Consider the following 18203-nt stretch of genomic DNA (forward strand, 5'->3'; position numbering starts at 1 on the left):
AAACGATTTGGGTCCACGTTCTGGAAATCATACAGTTAGGAAAGTAAACGTCTTACACAGCTGTCAATATGGACTATTCAGAATCAAAAGTAAAACACAAAGCAGAGGACACAAGTGGGAAAATGTACAGTACTTAAACATGAGTAAAAATAGGTATTTTCTTACTCAAAGGTGTTGTGGGAGACTGGAACTAGCCACTCCACTATTTTTTGATGCCGACACCCAGGCTTCTTTCAAGAAATGACTGAGTAAGATCAGCTTCATTCTTTTCTACCCCCAAAATATGTACTTGTCTGTTACTTTAATGTAATTGAATCACGCATGCAAGGCCATCACCAGTAATTTATCACCACATTCTCCGACCTTTTAATGCTACAAAATCCCTCTACACAGATTGAGTAGTGGCACAGTTTTTTTTCTATTACAGAGAGAAATCCACCTTGAGATTAGCATTGTACTTAAATTCTAGAAATACCATAAAGGATATTCAATCTGTTATTTCTCATTTGACTTGACTGTCACTTAATTATGTGAACATGTGAGACTGAATTGTATTATGAATCATTATTGTCAGAAGACAAGGACAATATAAAACCAATACACATTTTTTGAATTTGAAGAAATGACATGCAACCAGAATCAAGCTTTACTGAAGAGATAGGTCAGGTCTTTAGCCAACCACTGCTTTGTCACCTGTGGGGAGAGTGTCAGTCAGCATTCTGCGTGGCTGGTAGTACAAGCTGAAGGACAAATTGTGACCTAGCATAACACTTACACCAAGGCCTGTCTAATATGTCTATCAGCGCTCTTATGTAACTACAGGAACAAGGGAGTGTCTGTCTGAATGTTCATGTTTGCCTGGTGAAATACTTTACTTTTTATAATACTGTACCAACATTTGAATGAAACCCATTCATTACCTTAGATTTATTCTTCTGCTCTTTGTTGTTGGCAATGAAATGGTTGTACTTGGGTTTTTTTTTAAAAACAGGACTCCCGAAGCCAATTCTCTAAGATGCCACACACTGTCCAATCCTGTACAGTATGTCCTGATACACATACTGTATTGGCATATAGGAAGTCAATATATAAGGCTTTTATTAGTGAATATCATCAGTTGGATTACTCACTAACATTATTTAAATAGCCATTTTATATAGTATTCAGCTATTGTAATTAAATCACCATTAGTCATTTGTCAGTATTCAGTTATTCTTTTCACCTGTCAGCATGCACTATTTGTGTGGGAGCTTGATTCATAGCAAAAATGACCTTGTATTTTGTACTCGAAAGGCTTGGCTCCTGATTTCATAGTGCATTGATTCAGACACAAAGCATATTCTGCAGTAATATTAAAGAAATGCATAGGGACCCTGAAATGGGAAGAGTGTTAGTTCTGTCTTCCTTAAAGTAGCTGAGTTTCCTAAGAAGATACTTTAAGTCTCTACTGGCCTTTTTTTTTATAAATGGTGTCAGAACATTTATCCCATCTTAGATTTTTGTCTATGACCAATCCCTAGTACTACTCATTTAGAACCTTTTTAATCTGACAATTAATTACAGTGGCTTGGAGGGGTGTTGCATGTTTAATAAAATAAATGATTCGTTATTTAATTGTCAAAACATTTAATATCAAACAGAACTCAACACACATTACTCCTATCCTGGAGTCCTTGCACTGGCTTCCTTTTATGTTTCATGTTGACCTCAAAATCCTGATGCTCACTTATAAGGCTCTGCATGGCTTGTCACCTCTGTACCTGTACCTGTTTAATTCTAGTCTCCTGTCTGTCCCCCAGGCACGTCTAAACTCTTTGGGTGACAGGACCTTCTCCTGCTGCGCCCCAAAGCTCTGGAATTCTATCCCTAAAGATATCAGAGAGTCACCTTCCCTGAACACTTTCAAATCTAGACTCAAAGCCTTCTTTAGAAAGGATTTTATTTAACTGGTTCTCTGTCTGCTCCTTTATCTTCCTACCGTATTCCAAACCCTCATTGTAACTGTAGTTCTGCTCTGCCTTTTTGCTCTGTAAAACATGTTGAGAAGCCACTTTTAAAGATGCTGTATGAAAATAAAATGTATTATTATTTAGTAAAATAATTAAGAATGGGAAGGTAATGATTTGTTGAGTCTTTTAAAAAGCTGTCCAGTGCTGTGCCTGTTTGTATGTTTGCACATAGAAGCATTATTGTACAAATTGTACAAATAATGAGGACAAGACACAGCCCTGTGTGATCCAGTAGAAGTGTAGTGCATATCAGGTAACCATTTACCCACTTACCACTCTAGAAGCCATCTTATCAGGTTATTTTTTAATAAGACGTTCTTTAAGAGTTTCTGTGCAAGCATCTGTGTTTGTATTGTATTAAAAGCAGAGGAAAAATAAAAATATAAGATACATATATATATTATAGGATTACAAATATATTTGCTTGGTCAAGATGCTGATAGTCTAGATTTAACAATGTGAGTATTGTGCCGTCTACTCCCCTCCCTTCTCTGTAAAACTGCAGGGGGTCAGTAAGGTTCTGTATGCTCTTTGTAATGTGTTGCTTCACTATTCTCTCCAGAGCAACTGGCCTGTACTGTAGCTTTTAAGCTCATTTGGCCCAGCAGATTTGGAGACTTGTATAATGATACTGCAGATTTCTTCCTTAGAGAGAGGATGATTTGTAAATTTAAGATCAACTGAAAAAGCAGACTAAAAATGTCACATAGCTGATCTGCACAAGATTGCAGAACTTGTTGTTATTACTCGGCAAATCTTGTTGCCAAACTGATGATAATTACTCATATGCAGATGTTTTAAAATACAATTTATGCTGTACATGAAGCTATGCAACCCTATCAGTCTTAGTGTTATACATATAGTGTATACAGTATATAAAAACCCACATACTGATAACTGATAACATCAAACCATAGAGGGGGATTCTGTTTGACAAGGTACACATATGGATAAAAATCTTTTTTTAAATGACTACTGGAGTGCAAGAGATTGGAAGAGTATCCGAGTTTGGGGGATGTGACACACATCTGATCTGAAAGCTGTGAAATATTACACAGAGCTTCTGAACAGCCGACTCTGCCTCTGCATATCTGCTGATCTTTCAACACAGCATTGTCACATATCTGTAGCCTTGAGCTCTGTTGGCTGTAGTCCCAAATACCTCAGCAAAGCACTATGCACGTGTTGTAGCCTTTTTATTTCTCAGATGCTAATATGAAATGTTACTAAACAGTATTGTGAAGCTCAAATAAGTAGGTTGTTTGCCATTTTAAATGTGCAGTATAATACTGTAAATGGTTGATCGTATGAACCAGTTTTAAGTATACAGTAACAATTTTAAAATGTGACTTAAGTGTGATTTCTTACATCCTCTTCCTGGTGAAGTAGCAAACATGCCATTAGCCTTGAACATCTTTGAGATTGATGTCACAGTCAAAACTGGGATCTTCTGGATTTCTTTATACTGTAGCTCTTACTGGAGCTGTTGATGTTTGATTGACTAAATCAGGGGGCTGCTGTACAGTGTAAAAACCTAACACATAATTATAAATGCTGGTATGTGTAACTCCACATACAGTTTCTTGAAAAACATCTTCAAATTGCTACTGTAACTGCGCTGATTTCACGCAGAGAAAACGAAATAGTTTCATATACAGTATCTTGAAGTAGGGCTTAGGCATAACTAAAAGGAGCGGACGACACTGTCTTTGCTCCAGGTAATATTTTAGAGACCTTTAAAAAACCTTGGTTTTTAAAGTTTATCAAGATCATTGGGGTTAAACATTCTACGTATTTTAACGGTCGGGTAATTATTTTTAAATTAACGGTTAAAATCACATAATCATCGAAAATAAAAAAAACACCGATTGTGTTAATACTTCATTCGTCTTTATATATTTCCTGTTAATTATTAACAGGTTAAATTTCACAAAGCAACCTTAATACCCCTGATCCGGTATATTGCCAATTTGCACATTCAGCTGTATATAAGTTAGCTAATCTGGTTGCTCTTTGCACAATCATCACTTTGCCAGTCTGCTTATCTAGGACAAACCAGCGCCTTCCTGGTTACAAACCATTAAAAGAGATACATTTTTCTTACTACTGTCAAAATAACAACAAAAAAATGTCTCACGGATCAGTAAAGCAAGAGTCTGTCTGTTGGGAAACGCAGGAATCTGAAGATCATACTAAAACCTTCATTTATACGAAGAAAAGGGGCTATGAAATTATACGCAACTCGCACCTGAATAAGGTAACGCCTTTTTGCAAATCGTTTGAATTTTAATCGTTTTATTAAGACTTGCTTTTCTTTTTATACAATTGAGTTACTATACACGTATCGAAGTTGTGATTTGTTTTTAAACATGTGGATCAAAACGATCACCGCTTAGATACAGCCACAAAGCATAGTTTGTGGGAGGGAGGTGGTGGGGATATAAACTTTCATCCTTGCAATCTGTTTAACATAGCATTTGTATACTAAGCGCTTTTTCTTTAAAATGCTGGATTTAACGCACAAGGAGTTCTGTATCAAATAAGCTTTAAAATCTCTTAAATATCATAAAATGGATTCTGAAAATGCACCTTAATTGTACCTTGCTTTTATTTTGCTGCGTCCACCTACAGTATACTGTGTTTTAGAATTATTCTTTTTCTCCTTGATAGCCAAGTATCATCCTATATACAGTAATCGGAAGCTCTATGTTGTTGTACTCAAATTAATTGCGAGGTGAAATTCGCAGCCAAAGTGCTGTATTTGTAAGCAGAAACGCAATACAAAGTTACATTCTCTTGCTTTTCAGTCTATTCACCCTGAAGAATTGCATCTTCAATTGTTGATTGTATTATGAACCAACATCTACTATACTTTGAACAAGTTATTAAAAATAAATACAATTGCAGCAACGGGCTCAGTATTTCTGAATTTATCCCACGACACCTGCAGTTACTTTTTTTTTTTCCTACGCCCCTCCCTCTCCCTTACAAAGGGCAACAGTTAGGATAGCACTCGCCTGGCCTGTAAAGCGATTTTTGAGAATCCAACCACCTCATTTTTCGGAGTTAAACTCCAATTCCAAAACCCACCTGATACGTTTTTTTTTTTTTTAGAACGTGTTAATCATAACCTATTGTGTATTGCACTGATTTTTCTATTGAGACCAACGTTGAAGATTTGATCCCAACAATATTCCACTCACATAAGTAATGATTTACCATCTGAAAGTTTTAGCGGGCAAAATTGCTCAAGTGCTTAAGTGGGGGAAAGTTCTGTCTTGTTGCTGCTGTTATTAAGATTGTCAACTCTGCAATGGCTATCACCTTGCCTAATTTGGGAGAGGACTCTCCAACCCTGGTCCTCGAGATCTCCAATCCAGTAACTCGGATGTTTTTAAAGATGTCACATAATTTTACAAGTTACCTGTTTAAGGGTGACCCGGCTTCCCTCAAACCTGTTGAATTGAGGTTCTCCAGGACCGGGGTAGAAGGTAGGGACCTTTAAATAGGCAGCAAAATCTAGTACCTTTTTTACTGAGAACTCTCCATGGTGCTGGCCCTTCACTGATGATCCGAAAAGGGGCACTTACCTGCATCTCTTCCACATGACCGTACAAACGCAAGTTGCAGTCAGGGGTTAGGAGAAGGACTTGGCATGTACTGTACCAAGACCTTGTAACTCAATAGTTTCTGCAGTGGAGTCAATGCTTTGAGAAAAGCGGTTATATTCTAAAGTATTAAGGTGGGGGTGTTATTTGCTCTGTATTAGACTTGAGTCTCTCCTGAAATTGGGGCAAACATCATGGGTTTCTGCAAGGCCGGTTTCTGTTCATTAACGGTGAACACTTCTTGGTGTTCAGCAACGGGGCAGGTGAAAAGAGTACAGAAGAAACCCAAGTGGACCTGGAGATAGCTCACAGTGAGGGTATTGCTACAAATGGTCCCAGGTGTGTGATTCTTGTTACTTTTTCTGCTTGTCCTGCCAATATATTGTGATTGCTAAACTTGTTGCAAGTAAAGCAAGCTAGTAGGAAGCTTGGAACTGGTGCAGATAATTATTTTACTAAGGGTTGCTATGGAAATCTAATCATTTTACACTTGGTAAAAATGAGCCTTTTGCCTTGCCTAAATATGACTAGTTAACTATTGCACTAATACTCTTTAAAAAAAAAATGCTGTTGGCATCCACCCCTATTCAAATAGGTGGGGTGGAATTGAATAGTCATTTTACAATAAGAGTCAAAGTATCCTCCTGTGTTTATGATCATGTGCAAATACTTCTAGAAGAATTAAAGCATATTTCCTGGAATAGCATGGATGGGCATTATTTCCAGGCCTTGAGCTCTTTGTATAAAGTTCATCCCAACTTTAGCCTTTAAGGCCCCCTGTCTTGCAGTAGTAGATTGGAGTTATGTAGTAGTAAGTTGGTGTATGTAGACCTACAATTGATCTTTGAGTTGGGGAGGGGTCATTTTCATTTCTAATTTCTCTTCCATTTGAGAGATGTAAGGTATCTCATGTCTGATTAGAAGTTTTCAAAAATTCAGTTTGCTGAGTTCTGGGGGTGGGAGTTAATGAGTAAACTGCGTGTTAAATGTGTATCAATTACAGGTGTGATATTGGTGCTTTTGGTTTGAAGTAAATAAAAAGAGGGGGGATAGCGGATCAACTAGCCTGTTTATCCTGTAAAGAGTTAGAATAGCTGGACATTTGTTGGTGGGGGACAAACGTTTTAAAAACCTAAAATGTGTGACTTTTCATTTGGAAATAAACCACTTGGTCAGCCTTCTTGCTTGACCCTTTCTGTGTGTATATATAATTTTTGCAGTCTTGGGTACTCATTGTGAAGAAACCTTGCTCAAATATGAATGGGTACTTCCTCCCGAGACTTCTAGAGGAGTTTCAAATGATTGCAATCAGGATTTCTGCAAGTATCGGAAAAGTTGAGAAATGATCAACAGCAGTGCATTTAATGGTTATTGTGTGAAAAGTACAGAGTAGGAGAAGCCATGCTAGCTCTACGGTGTTAACTTGCTTATAATGATGGGTTAAATAAATTCCTGAGTGTCCTGCCCGGCTGCTGGATAAGTTTGATGGATGACATGGCAGCCAATATCCAATTAATCTTGAAGGGCCTTCAATCCTGCCGTGAGGTTACAAAATGGGACCTGAAATTGGAATAGTCTGATCAGAGAATGTGTAGCTTGTTGTGTGATTGTATATTGTCTTATGTCTAAACACATGTAGAGTATGATGGTGTGATATTTTCCAAAACCAATCTGTTTTAGTTACTGTAGTGGTTGGCAAACATGATCATTTAAAGATTCAATTAAAATTACAGAAACTGAGCTTCTCTGAAATGAAAAGCTGGTATTCGTAGGAACACTGCTTACTGAACAAGGACCTAAGTGGATGCTGCCCGTTGATCCTACTGTACATCAAGCGATTTCGACATAATCTTGCAGTCTCTTGACTTCCCATACTTCTGGATTTAAAAGCAGTCGGGTCCTTGGCAGGGTTTGTATGTGTATAATCGGCAAAGGCTCAACCGTTTTCTTGACTGCCTGTCAGTTTTTAAAGGAATAGTGTAGAAAGGGCAAAAACTTTTTTTTTTTTTTTTTTTTTTTTTTTTTTTTACTCTTTTGGAATTCAATCCGTTTACTGCTTAACATCTTGTTTTTACAGCAGTACTTAAATCCAAAATGTTGCATAACATAAATGTAATGTATGTAGCTGGTTACAGATATTGCAATTCTGGCTTTTAACAGTTGCACAATTCTGTACTACACAACCACTATTTCGAATTGGCTGATAACTCTCATGCATACATTCTGTTGATATATATATATAATTCAACAGGGAAACCAATTACATGATTTATTTAGGGAATTCTGTACCTAATTTTAAAATTACTTCAAATCATTTACCATTGTTCGATGTTGATTACGGCTTGATTTTTTTACTATTGGTTCCGTTTGTAGTCGCTACTGTTGTGAGCCTGCTTTGCCTATATTCGTGTTCCTATTGAATCCTTATTTTCCTTTTATTTCAATAATGCTCTTTATCCACAGTGACTTGCATTTAAACCCATTTATCGATCTTTAGGGTGGGAGGTTACTTTAGGATATTGTTGCAACATCCTGTTAAAACATTGTAACTTCCAGAATTGTAGAGTGCGGCGCCTGCATCTACTCCACATTGTGTTTGTAATGTAGTTACACAGTGTATCAATTTTCTCTGGGTTATTAAACTTTTTTTTACCGTAAACATAGCCACTATGCACTATGATGGTGTATCCTTGTCAATGTACTGTACTGTATAATGTATGGGGGGGAAATCGTCAAATGGATCTGATGTGTATGGAAACTGCTGTAAAAGGTAATTTATGCAGTCCTAAATGTGGGGACAACAAATTTCATTCAATAGTCCCCAATTTTGGTTTTGCTAGAATAAGGAAATTGGAGGGGAGAGTAGGAAATAACTGTAAACTTACTCCACTAGTACATACAGTTGTGCTCCTATATTTAAAAAATGGTATATTGTCTATGTAAACGGGCTTGAAAATGTACCAAAGAGGTGTCAAGCTTATAGCATGGCCCCAGCTTTAACCAAGCTTTTTTTTTTTCAGACAACAAACTAATAGATTTCACTTAAACCAGCTGTGTACACATGAAAATTCTGAACAACCAAGTGTTTTCATTCATTCATTTTGACCTTTCTTTGATACTGTAAGTATATCAGTTTTTTAAGGTCTAAGTTTACTTGACTTTTCACGAGACAGATTTTGTCCTTAACGTTTTAAGGACTGTCATAGACAGGATATTATAGGTGTGCTTTGTAAACACCCCTCCCCCCAATACATTTAGAACAAAACAAAGAGGCTTCTATCAACTCAATTCCTGAAGTGTTGGCTACCTCCTTCAGGGCTCTGGTGTCCCTTCTCTTGCATTAATGAGTTGTCCATCTGGAAATTGACTTCCACAGTCTGTATGGACTTGGTACACATGACTTCAAGCATCTTAAAAGACGGCTATCAATGTTGAGTAAAATATTTAAAATTGTATACATTCACTTTATGAACGGAGACCAAGAACTCAAAATTAAGCCTCAATCATCCACTGTATTTCATCAGCCTTGTACTTAATGAATATGGCTTCTTTTAGACACAAACTATAAAGCTTTCCTAATTTTTATAATTGTACTAAATGTCTAGCAGTTGAGTTACTTCCCCAACCCCCCACCCCCAATAACTTCTGCTTTGCTCACAATTACATGAACACCCATTAATCATTCCACATTGGAGGTTCCCAATGCTACTGAATGATGCTGTCAAGTTTTTCTATCTTGACCCGAGAAAGGACACTCCAAGTTGCCTAAATCTGAAAGAATACTTAGACTTGAAGGTAAGAGTACATGTGATTTGGAGTATATTGCTACTTTTTTGTTTGGAACATTTCAGTAGTTGAAAAGTCTCAGCTGTATCTTGGCTGTCACTAGTTTTGTTATGGGATAGTTGTGGCAGAATTATTTGTTCTAATTGGATAAAGATACAAGACTGAGTTAAAATGGTTGCATTTTACAACCCGTATAGCCCATATTCTACAGTACATGCACTTGATGCTGATAGGGCTGTGTTTTTAAAGGAACAGGATGGCTTCAATTCTATGTCACACAAACCCTTTAAGCTGTCACCATTTTTAAACTGGAAACAATCGGCTTCATCTTTAACATCTCCACTGCTGACAGTTGCAGATAAAACGCAAAAGTTTTTCCCAGTTTCCCTTAAGCTGTTCCAATAAGATGCAGAAAGGGAAAATGTTTTTACTCTTAACCCTTCAAAGATTGACATCTCGTTAGTAACTGGCAACATTTTCCAAAAGCAGTTCTAAGAGTTCTTTCAAATTAACTTGAAGTTTTTTTTAGTCAGCATGGCAATTTCTTTAGTGGAAGTAGGCTCCAGTTGTAGTAGAACAACTGAAACTAGGCACTTATATTTATCCACTCATACAGTAAGTTGGACAGTTAATATTTTCCTGGTTATACATTTAAAGTCTGGCATTTAATTGAGGGAGAAAAACATACAAGACAATACTCCCCCTTGAACTGTTACAATACTACTAATTCCTTACACTTGCATAGTGCTTTTCTGGATGATGTGACGGCAGCTACTGTATAGTGCACCAGTGTGCTTGCCACATCAGCGATCACTGGTGAGGAGAATAAAGTAATAAAGCCACTTTATACGTAGAAGGGGATTATAAGGAGGCCATGATTGGTAAGGGCCAATGGGAAATTTGGCCAGGACACCAGGGTTACACCCCTACTCTTTTCAAGAAACGCACTGGGATTTTTGGGATAATTCTGTAAATGTATAGTTAAACTGACTGTTTTGCCTGACGAGTAAAGCTGTTCATTTCACAATTCCACTGAATTAGTGATGCATCATCAATAAGACTTGGACCTCCCATAGAGGGATATTGTCCTGGGTATGATGTTGCAAAACCTGTTGATACTGTGAATAGAAAGCCGGTCCATGCAGCTTGTGGTTTAGAATTCCATGTAAAGCAAATGAGAATGGCTTTACCATCACTTTTCCGTTTAGTCCCTGTTGAAAATACTGGAGAAATGCTGTTGAATACAAATTACTATTGGCACTAATAGTATTTGAGCTTTTAATGTCTCTTTACAAATTTCTTCTCTAATGCCTGTAGTGGTGAGTTAGGATTGAAATCAATTGAGATAATCTCCATAACCCACTAAGGGATGATAAATCATTACATGCGCTCTGTTCAAGTTTTCTGAAATGAAGGTACTGTACAAGTCGGAATGTGAGAGTGCTGTCCTCACAAGTGCATCCTCTTGGAAGGGTGCAGTCCTATGGTGTGTGTGGCCCTTGGGTGTCATATCAATCACTACCCTAGGCAGGCTCCAGGCAGGAGGTGTTAAGAGCTTTTCTTGACTGATAGATTGTAAAGTCTAACAAACTTCATGGAGGGGTGGAGAGTCGCCATACATCACTGCCAAACAAATATGCAGCTGACAGTCAGAGTAGAGGGGTGAAGTGTAAGGTGCTTTTGCTTTCTGACGGCTGCTGTGGCCCACTAATCAAATGTAGCACTTGGTTTTTGTTACCTTTACTTTTTCTGATGTATTGTTTATTTCTACTTTTTGATGGAGATACAGTGCATGTCCCCCCCCACACACACACACACCTCCATGTCCTTGTACTACTTAAAGATGGGGTGGGAGAGGAGCTTCCTGTTGTAATGATGTGATTTTGTTTTCTTTTTTTACCTGGTCTTAATTTCACCCTAGATTGTTGAAGCAGCTAATTCATCTGGAAATCCTGATAAGATGGTGTTTTCATACATTTTAACTGAGTTATTATACACCTCTTTTAAATTATTTTACTATCCAGATATAACAAATTTTAACTCAAGCTGCTAAAAGGTATTTCTGATCTAAGCACAGCTGTTTTTGCTTAAGCATTGCTGTGGGAGGTTAATATGTGAACGACTTCATGTGATAAGTGCTTCTGTCATGTATAGATGCAGAGTTTAAGCTGTAAAATGTTCCATTTATAACCAATGCTGAGATTGATCTCCCCCTCCCCTTCATGAATCCATAATTACAAGGAAATTGATGTTGAACTTTAAGTAAACAGTCTTGGAATTTCCACTGCAATATTTTAAGGTCTTTTTTCCTAAAGACGGACACCACTGCAGAGGGATTGAAGCTTGTAAAGTGAATAATGAGTGTCAATTTCAGGATACATTCCTTGAGGAAACCACTGTGCAAGCTGCATGTTGACTTATGAGTTCTCAAGAGGGCATGAGAAATTCTGTTGAATGGGTGTACTGTATTGCTAAAGTAGTTATTGATGGGTCATATTGTATTTTTAAACTTGCACGGTATTAAAACTTCTCAATGAGTAAGGCATATTGTTTGACAAAATTGCAACAGTTTAACACCTTTCATAATTAAGGAGGCCAACAGGCACTGCAGATCACATTATAATTAAGACATTCAAAGAGTAAATGTCTTTTGGAAAGTAACTTTACAGGAGGTTGGCTTCAGCTATTAATATACCCCCAGTGGACATCCGTTTTTAAGCAATGTAATATAGCCTGGAGATTTGTTTCTAAGCTCTCAAATCTAGAAAAGTAAATTGATCTTTCGGAGCTTTGATCATTCAGCATTTTGAGCATGTGCAAAGGCCTTGTACAATTACTGGCATGGTAGCTTTATTTTTTTTTTACTTCTTGTAACCAAGTTGCATAGAATATGCTTTTTGTATTACTCCTCTCCTTCAAAGTGCAGGCCTATAGAAGCAGAATAAAAACTATTGCTTTGTACCATGCATTTCCTCCCAGATTTGTTTAATTCTGGGATCAAATCTTGGAATTTTATCAATTTTGAAGGCACAGAATGTACAGTATATACAACATTTCTTGTGATTACAAAAAGGTTTAACTACTGTATGTGGTTTATCTCACACATTATATACTATAGGATGCCAAAAGTTTTTCGTTAGAGGTGGGATTTCTCCCTACCTAAAAATAGTTAAAATTACTGTAAATCTTGCGGACTTGAAATGAGTAGTCTTAAATTTTTTTTCTTAGTGTATTTAATTTTTTTTATATCCAGTATAGACATCTTTAAAGTGTGTTGGTACCAAAACTGAACAAAGAAAAGCTGAGATGGTTAAAATAAGCTGATTCTGATGTGCCCTTTTTAAAAAGTTTTAGGAAAAACATTAACCAGGATTTTATAAAGCTCTTACATTTTATTTGTCAGGATTGGTCAGCTCCCCATGCAAACTTGTTGCCAAGCAGTATTAATCTTCCTAATCAGTCTTTTTTTTATTGATGCAAGTGGTTTAGTCACTGTGCACTTACAAGGTCAGATTTAAACTTAATACATAAGCTTGCTAATCTAAAGCACAGCTATAAAGCTATGCAGAGATCTATGGAAGCTAAAGGTTTTGAACTGCGGTGTTTAAGATTTTAAAAACTGCAAGTTGAGTTATTTGCACTTTTTGGTGGAAATGCATCTGTATTCTTTTAAGATTGTTGCAACCTACTGTAGCAGGGCTGTGCAAAAATATATCCTGAACATTGTGTAAAGAATAAGGCACATATTTCTTCTCCAGCACCGTTCTGATGAAACCCAAATAGACCTCCCGATAACACCTGTACAACACTATGCATTCCAGAACTGTGCATCTTGCAGACTTAGACATGGGGAATTCTACCTCTAATAATAAGAAATGCCATTAAATACCTTGATATGTCAAATACAGAAAGAAAGCTGAATCAATCCCAAGCATAATTAAATCTTCCTTCCTACAATTTTGATTCCCATTCACCTTAGGGCATGTATTTTCCTATTCTACAAATGCATTTCCAAACAAGGAAAGAATGGGTTTATGCTGGGAATTCCATAACGATAAAAACCCCCTTTAATAATGTTTCTATAACATTGTACTCTTCAAGGGTTCCTGAATAAGGCCTTGAGTAGTACAGTCAAGATGTGAAATTGATACAAAGCTTGGATACACCAATATTGAGTATTCAGACTAGGCTTTATTTAGTTTGATCTTAATGGTGGGGGGAAAATATGAACTCCCGCAAGCCATATATTTTTTTTTTTCTTGTCAGTGTAACATGAAGCGACCTTCCCTGCAATTAGCTGCTTTTCAGAACACTGGATCAGCAAACCAGTTTTCTGTGTTTTTTTGCATGTTTTATTGAGGTAGATGCAGACATAGCTGTTTTACTTCAGCTTACAGACTTCTGTGTATTTGGTTACTCATGCTGCTAAGAATTTACACTGAAGCCATGATTCAGAGCTTTTTGTCTGTAATGTTCATCTTGGATCTTCATAATTACTGGTCTAAAGTCACTTATTTCTGGGGTGAAACCAATGATTAGCTAAATCTCAACATTTGTAGTGGTTTTTAATTTTTGGTTTCAATTTACTAAATTACTTTTATAGTGCCCAGAATTGAATTCTGGCTGTATTGAGAACATATATTTAAGAGGTCCAATGTGGCAATGAAGTGTAAAACGTTTTTTGTTGTATGTAGGACTAAGTGTGGTTCTTGTGTGGAATACAAAGGAGATCTTACAAATATTCTGAAATTGGCCCTTTCAGTGGCTTGAATGACCAGCATGATGTATGCATCTGACTATTAATTGGTTGGGCAATAAATTATGCCTTTTAAAGGAGTCTGATCCAGTAGCCTCAGTCTGTTGTCTTTAAGATTAGCCAACTTGAACAAAAAATCTAAATGTGCTGTAAGCCTATATATCAATGTTTTTTTTAAGTACATTTATTTTGCTGTACAGAAAATAACCTTTTAAAGTTGAACACATTAATGACAAAGAATCCCTAAAAATACGTCCATTAGACTTCATTGGTACACAAGATGGACTAGTTACTGCAGTATGTCACATCGGTTGTTTTCCTAAGGCTATAGATTACCTGGAATGGTCAATTGTTGTAAAGAATCTTGTGAGATTCCTAAGTCTGTTTCTTCTTACACAAACTAAAATGTATTAAGTAATGATAGAAAACACTAGCACATCCTTGGCTATGAGCATCAGTTTAATCATACTTAATCGGTTCTTATGTTCCATCTTAAACACACATGCCCTGCTTTGCTGAAGTCTCATAAACCACTTCTTGGCAATATGCTATTTGCATCTCCCACCATGCCCTTGTTACCATAATTCCAGGCCTGGAAACATGTTCATGCTACTCTGCATGCAAATCATTCCACGGAGCTTTATGGGGCTTATATAGCTAAAAAAACAAATTTTTAAAATGCTTGCCATTAATCCCCGATGTGTACTTGGAAGAATTTTCATTTGAGTAATGGCCTATTCCAACGCTCCAAATGGTTTGTTATAACCACATACAGTACTGTAACATTTCCATAAACTGAGAGATGAGGAAATCTTTGCATACTGCTAATGCAGAGTACAACACTTCTGTAATCTGACCTAGAATCTAAATGTTGATTGGTCTTTTGCACTTTGATTTCTATGCCTTAGGAAAGTTTTTTTTTTTCTTTCTTTTTTTCACTGGAATTTTTTTCCATAATAGCCGTAAGATGTTTAGACACTGGGGCCTGTTATAGGACTTTGGATGATGCCTGCTGCCATTAATTGTTTTTATTTATCTATATCGGTGCAATAAAGCTAAAGTGCAGTTTTTGGTCATTTCTGTTGAAGGTATAATATATCTGGTCCTGCAACTTGGCAAAAAGCAGCATTGAAATTTGGTGAATCCTAAAAGTCTTGTAATTCTCCAAACACCTGTGTTTTTAGCAACATAAATCAGCCAATTATCCATTTTGTTATCACTCTAGCTTTCAATTTAATACTGCTTGACAACAGTTGAGCAACACAATTTTGGAAGAATAGCAAAAACTTGGATGAGTACTAGAAAGCTAGAGGGATGCAATTATCTTGGACCATGTAAACAGTGAGCTGGTTATTAAGATGTGCAAGTCCTTGTGGTATAATTAATCATTATGGTCTTGGCACATTGAAATAGCAATGGAGAAACTACTGCATTTGATATTCACAAATGGATGAGCTACACAGGCCCTGGAGACATCTGAAAGGAAAGCTGGTGTTAAAACTCAATGTCCATATACCTTCTTGCTAGTAATTTCAAGTTTGGTAAAATGCTTCACTTTTTAATTTTTTGGCACCACATAGTGTAGTTTAGGTAAAACCAGCTAATTTACAAAAACTAACACTGTTATTTACAATAAGTGTATAACGAAGCAGTCTTGGGGGGGAATGGGCTTAATCACCTGGGTCTCTGATAAATGGATTCCAATTGCACCCAAAATAGACGCATAAACCATTCTCTTAAAATAAAAGGCCTTGGCTTTGGATGAATCTGCTCTCTTACCCTGAGGGATCCTTTCTCTACAGTATATTCATAAGTACATCAAAATGGGACTTGATACCAGCTTTCTAGGCAAGCAAATGGTAAAGATTAGTGAGTTTGATGTACTGTAGAACATGGTATGGCACCACTTCATAAAGTAATAATAAGGCCCAAGCTTCTATAGAATAAATTAACATGCAACAACCATTGCACTATAGAAATATATTTACAAGGTAAGGCTCTGGAGCTGTAGAGAACTACAAAATCCAAAAGATACTGTTCTTCTCTTGCAGTGGTTTTATGATTCCTTCTGTGTCCTGGCTTCCCTTTTATCCACTGTCATCTGTTCCTGTATGCACTATATACTAGGGTCCATTCCTATGGAGGCTGGATTAAAGACCTTTAAGAATGGGCCAAACACTGCTGAATATTTTTGATATTGCCGTCTTAATTATTTAACAGTGAAGTTAATTATTAATTATGAAAAACATTAGCATTAAGTTTGATCTGTATTTGCCTTATTTACTTGTCTCAAGGCCCTGTTAACTATTGTTTAAATACAGGAAATATCCATTGTTGCAGACTTTCAAAATAAGGCAGTCCATCCAACAACTGGGATTACCTTGTTTGCAGTTCAAGTTTGGCTGCCCACCTTTCCACAGTGGTTTTAAGGGTGTGCTATGGCGCATGGTTTAAAATCTGCGGACAACCACAGCAACCTTGCAATACAGCATCTGATTTAGTCAACTAGAAAGCTATCTGGATTCTTTAAGGCCTTATGAAATATTTTGTCACTTAAAACCCTGCCTTTAAGGTTTTCATGCTGGCATTTAATTGCATATGTGTGACTTAATGTCCTTTCCTTTGATATACAGTATTTAAGAATTGTGACAGCCATCGCAGTTTTATAACCTGTTGGGTCATGGGGTCTGGATTAGAGCACCTGAGCTCTAGACAAAGTTTACCTTAGTTGCCGTGCATTTCGGCAAAAGTACAAATTGCTAGAAAACTTGAAGACCTTTGTCTTATAGCAATTGGCAATTATAAATTCTTTGATATCATCCATCCTTACCCATAATGATTATCACTTCAAATATCAGTAGGACTCCTTATTTATTGGAGATGCCACTACTTACTGTAAGTGATTAGTTTTAGCACAAATGCTTGTGCTTATTTTCTCCACACTTAATATTAAGAAAGAATGGTTTGAGTATATGTAGTTGCCTTGAATTAAGAATTTAAAATCAGTTTTTTAACTATCATTTATTAGTCTCTCATTTTGTTTTTTTTGTTCCGTTAATGAAACTGAAATTTATGGCTCTGTTCCAGGGTGCACTTTTCTCTTATTATATAGAAGAGGTGAGCTCTCAAACATAACGATTTCCAAAATAACACATTCTAATTTTTTACTAATGACAATCTAGACCAGCCTTTGGAAATATCAGTCCAGTGCAAAAAGTTTCAGGTAACAGGCTTGGAATGTAATGTTCTTGAAAGTTCCTCAAGCAAAGTGAACACATTTGTAATCATGCATATTTAAATTTCTGTGCTTTTTGATGTACTACAATAATGCTGCCTTTTAATTGTAGTAAGTTATTACATTTGGCATCTGTAATAGAAATGGTATTTACAGCTGTTTCTTTTAACTTTATCTTCCAGTTACAAACTCCTAGTAAAGGCCCACCCAGACTGCAGCCTTTTTAGAACCAGCGCAAAATGTTAGTTCTGGCATGATTTGTTTGTTGGAGAAGACTTTTTTTTTTTACTAATAACACAAGAATACAAATTCACCACCACCTTGTGTAATATTCCACCTGATACGTTTGGGTTGGTAACAGTGAGTAGGTGAGTTTGGTCTTCTGTCTGCTTTTTGTAAGCCTGACAGAATGCATTAATCCTGTAATTAAACTTAAGGTAATGGTTTAATTGAGAAGGACCAATCATTCAATGTATGAACAAAAAATCTATACATAGTAATAGATTCAAGTAGCAGGTACATATCTTGTAACACTTAAACACCAAAGCCAGAGTACTATGGGCACTATTATCTGCCCCTAATTGGTATGATGAACAATTTCGATCTAATTTCTTTCTGCTAGACCTTAACTTCTCTCCTGATCCTGGGAGAAATCTCTAACTTATTTTACTTCTATGAAAATTCACTCCCTTTTTAAAAAAAATGCCTTCTCAAACCTTTTCTGAGGCTTTTAATTGTTACAGAAGGAAGTAAATATAGTTGAAGTGATGTACAGTGCATAGGTGGTAATTGCACTTTTTTTCCATGTT

The 18203-nt window shown here is 36.6% G+C and overlaps 1 protein-coding gene across 2 annotated transcripts in view; it reads left to right on the forward strand.

Annotated features, from left to right (window-relative positions):
* The first annotated feature begins 3866 nt into the window (after positions 1-3866).
* Positions 3867-18203, forward strand: part of me1 (malic enzyme 1, NADP(+)-dependent, cytosolic) — a 151589-nt gene continuing 137252 nt past the window's right edge. Inside the window, exon 1 of one of the 2 annotated variants that reach the window (XM_015355456.2) lies at positions 3867-4266. In XM_015355456.2, coding sequence (XP_015210942.2) covers positions 4138-4266 — 129 coding nt within the window. In that variant the 5' untranslated portion in view covers positions 3867-4137. The remainder of the gene's footprint in view (positions 4267-18203) is intronic. The other variant, XM_006626268.3, reaches the window with a different exon arrangement.

The sequence above is a fragment of the Lepisosteus oculatus genome, chromosome 2 (genome assembly GCF_040954835.1).
Source record: "Lepisosteus oculatus isolate fLepOcu1 chromosome 2, fLepOcu1.hap2, whole genome shotgun sequence".
NCBI classification, from domain to species: Eukaryota; Metazoa; Chordata; class Actinopteri; order Semionotiformes; family Lepisosteidae; genus Lepisosteus; species Lepisosteus oculatus.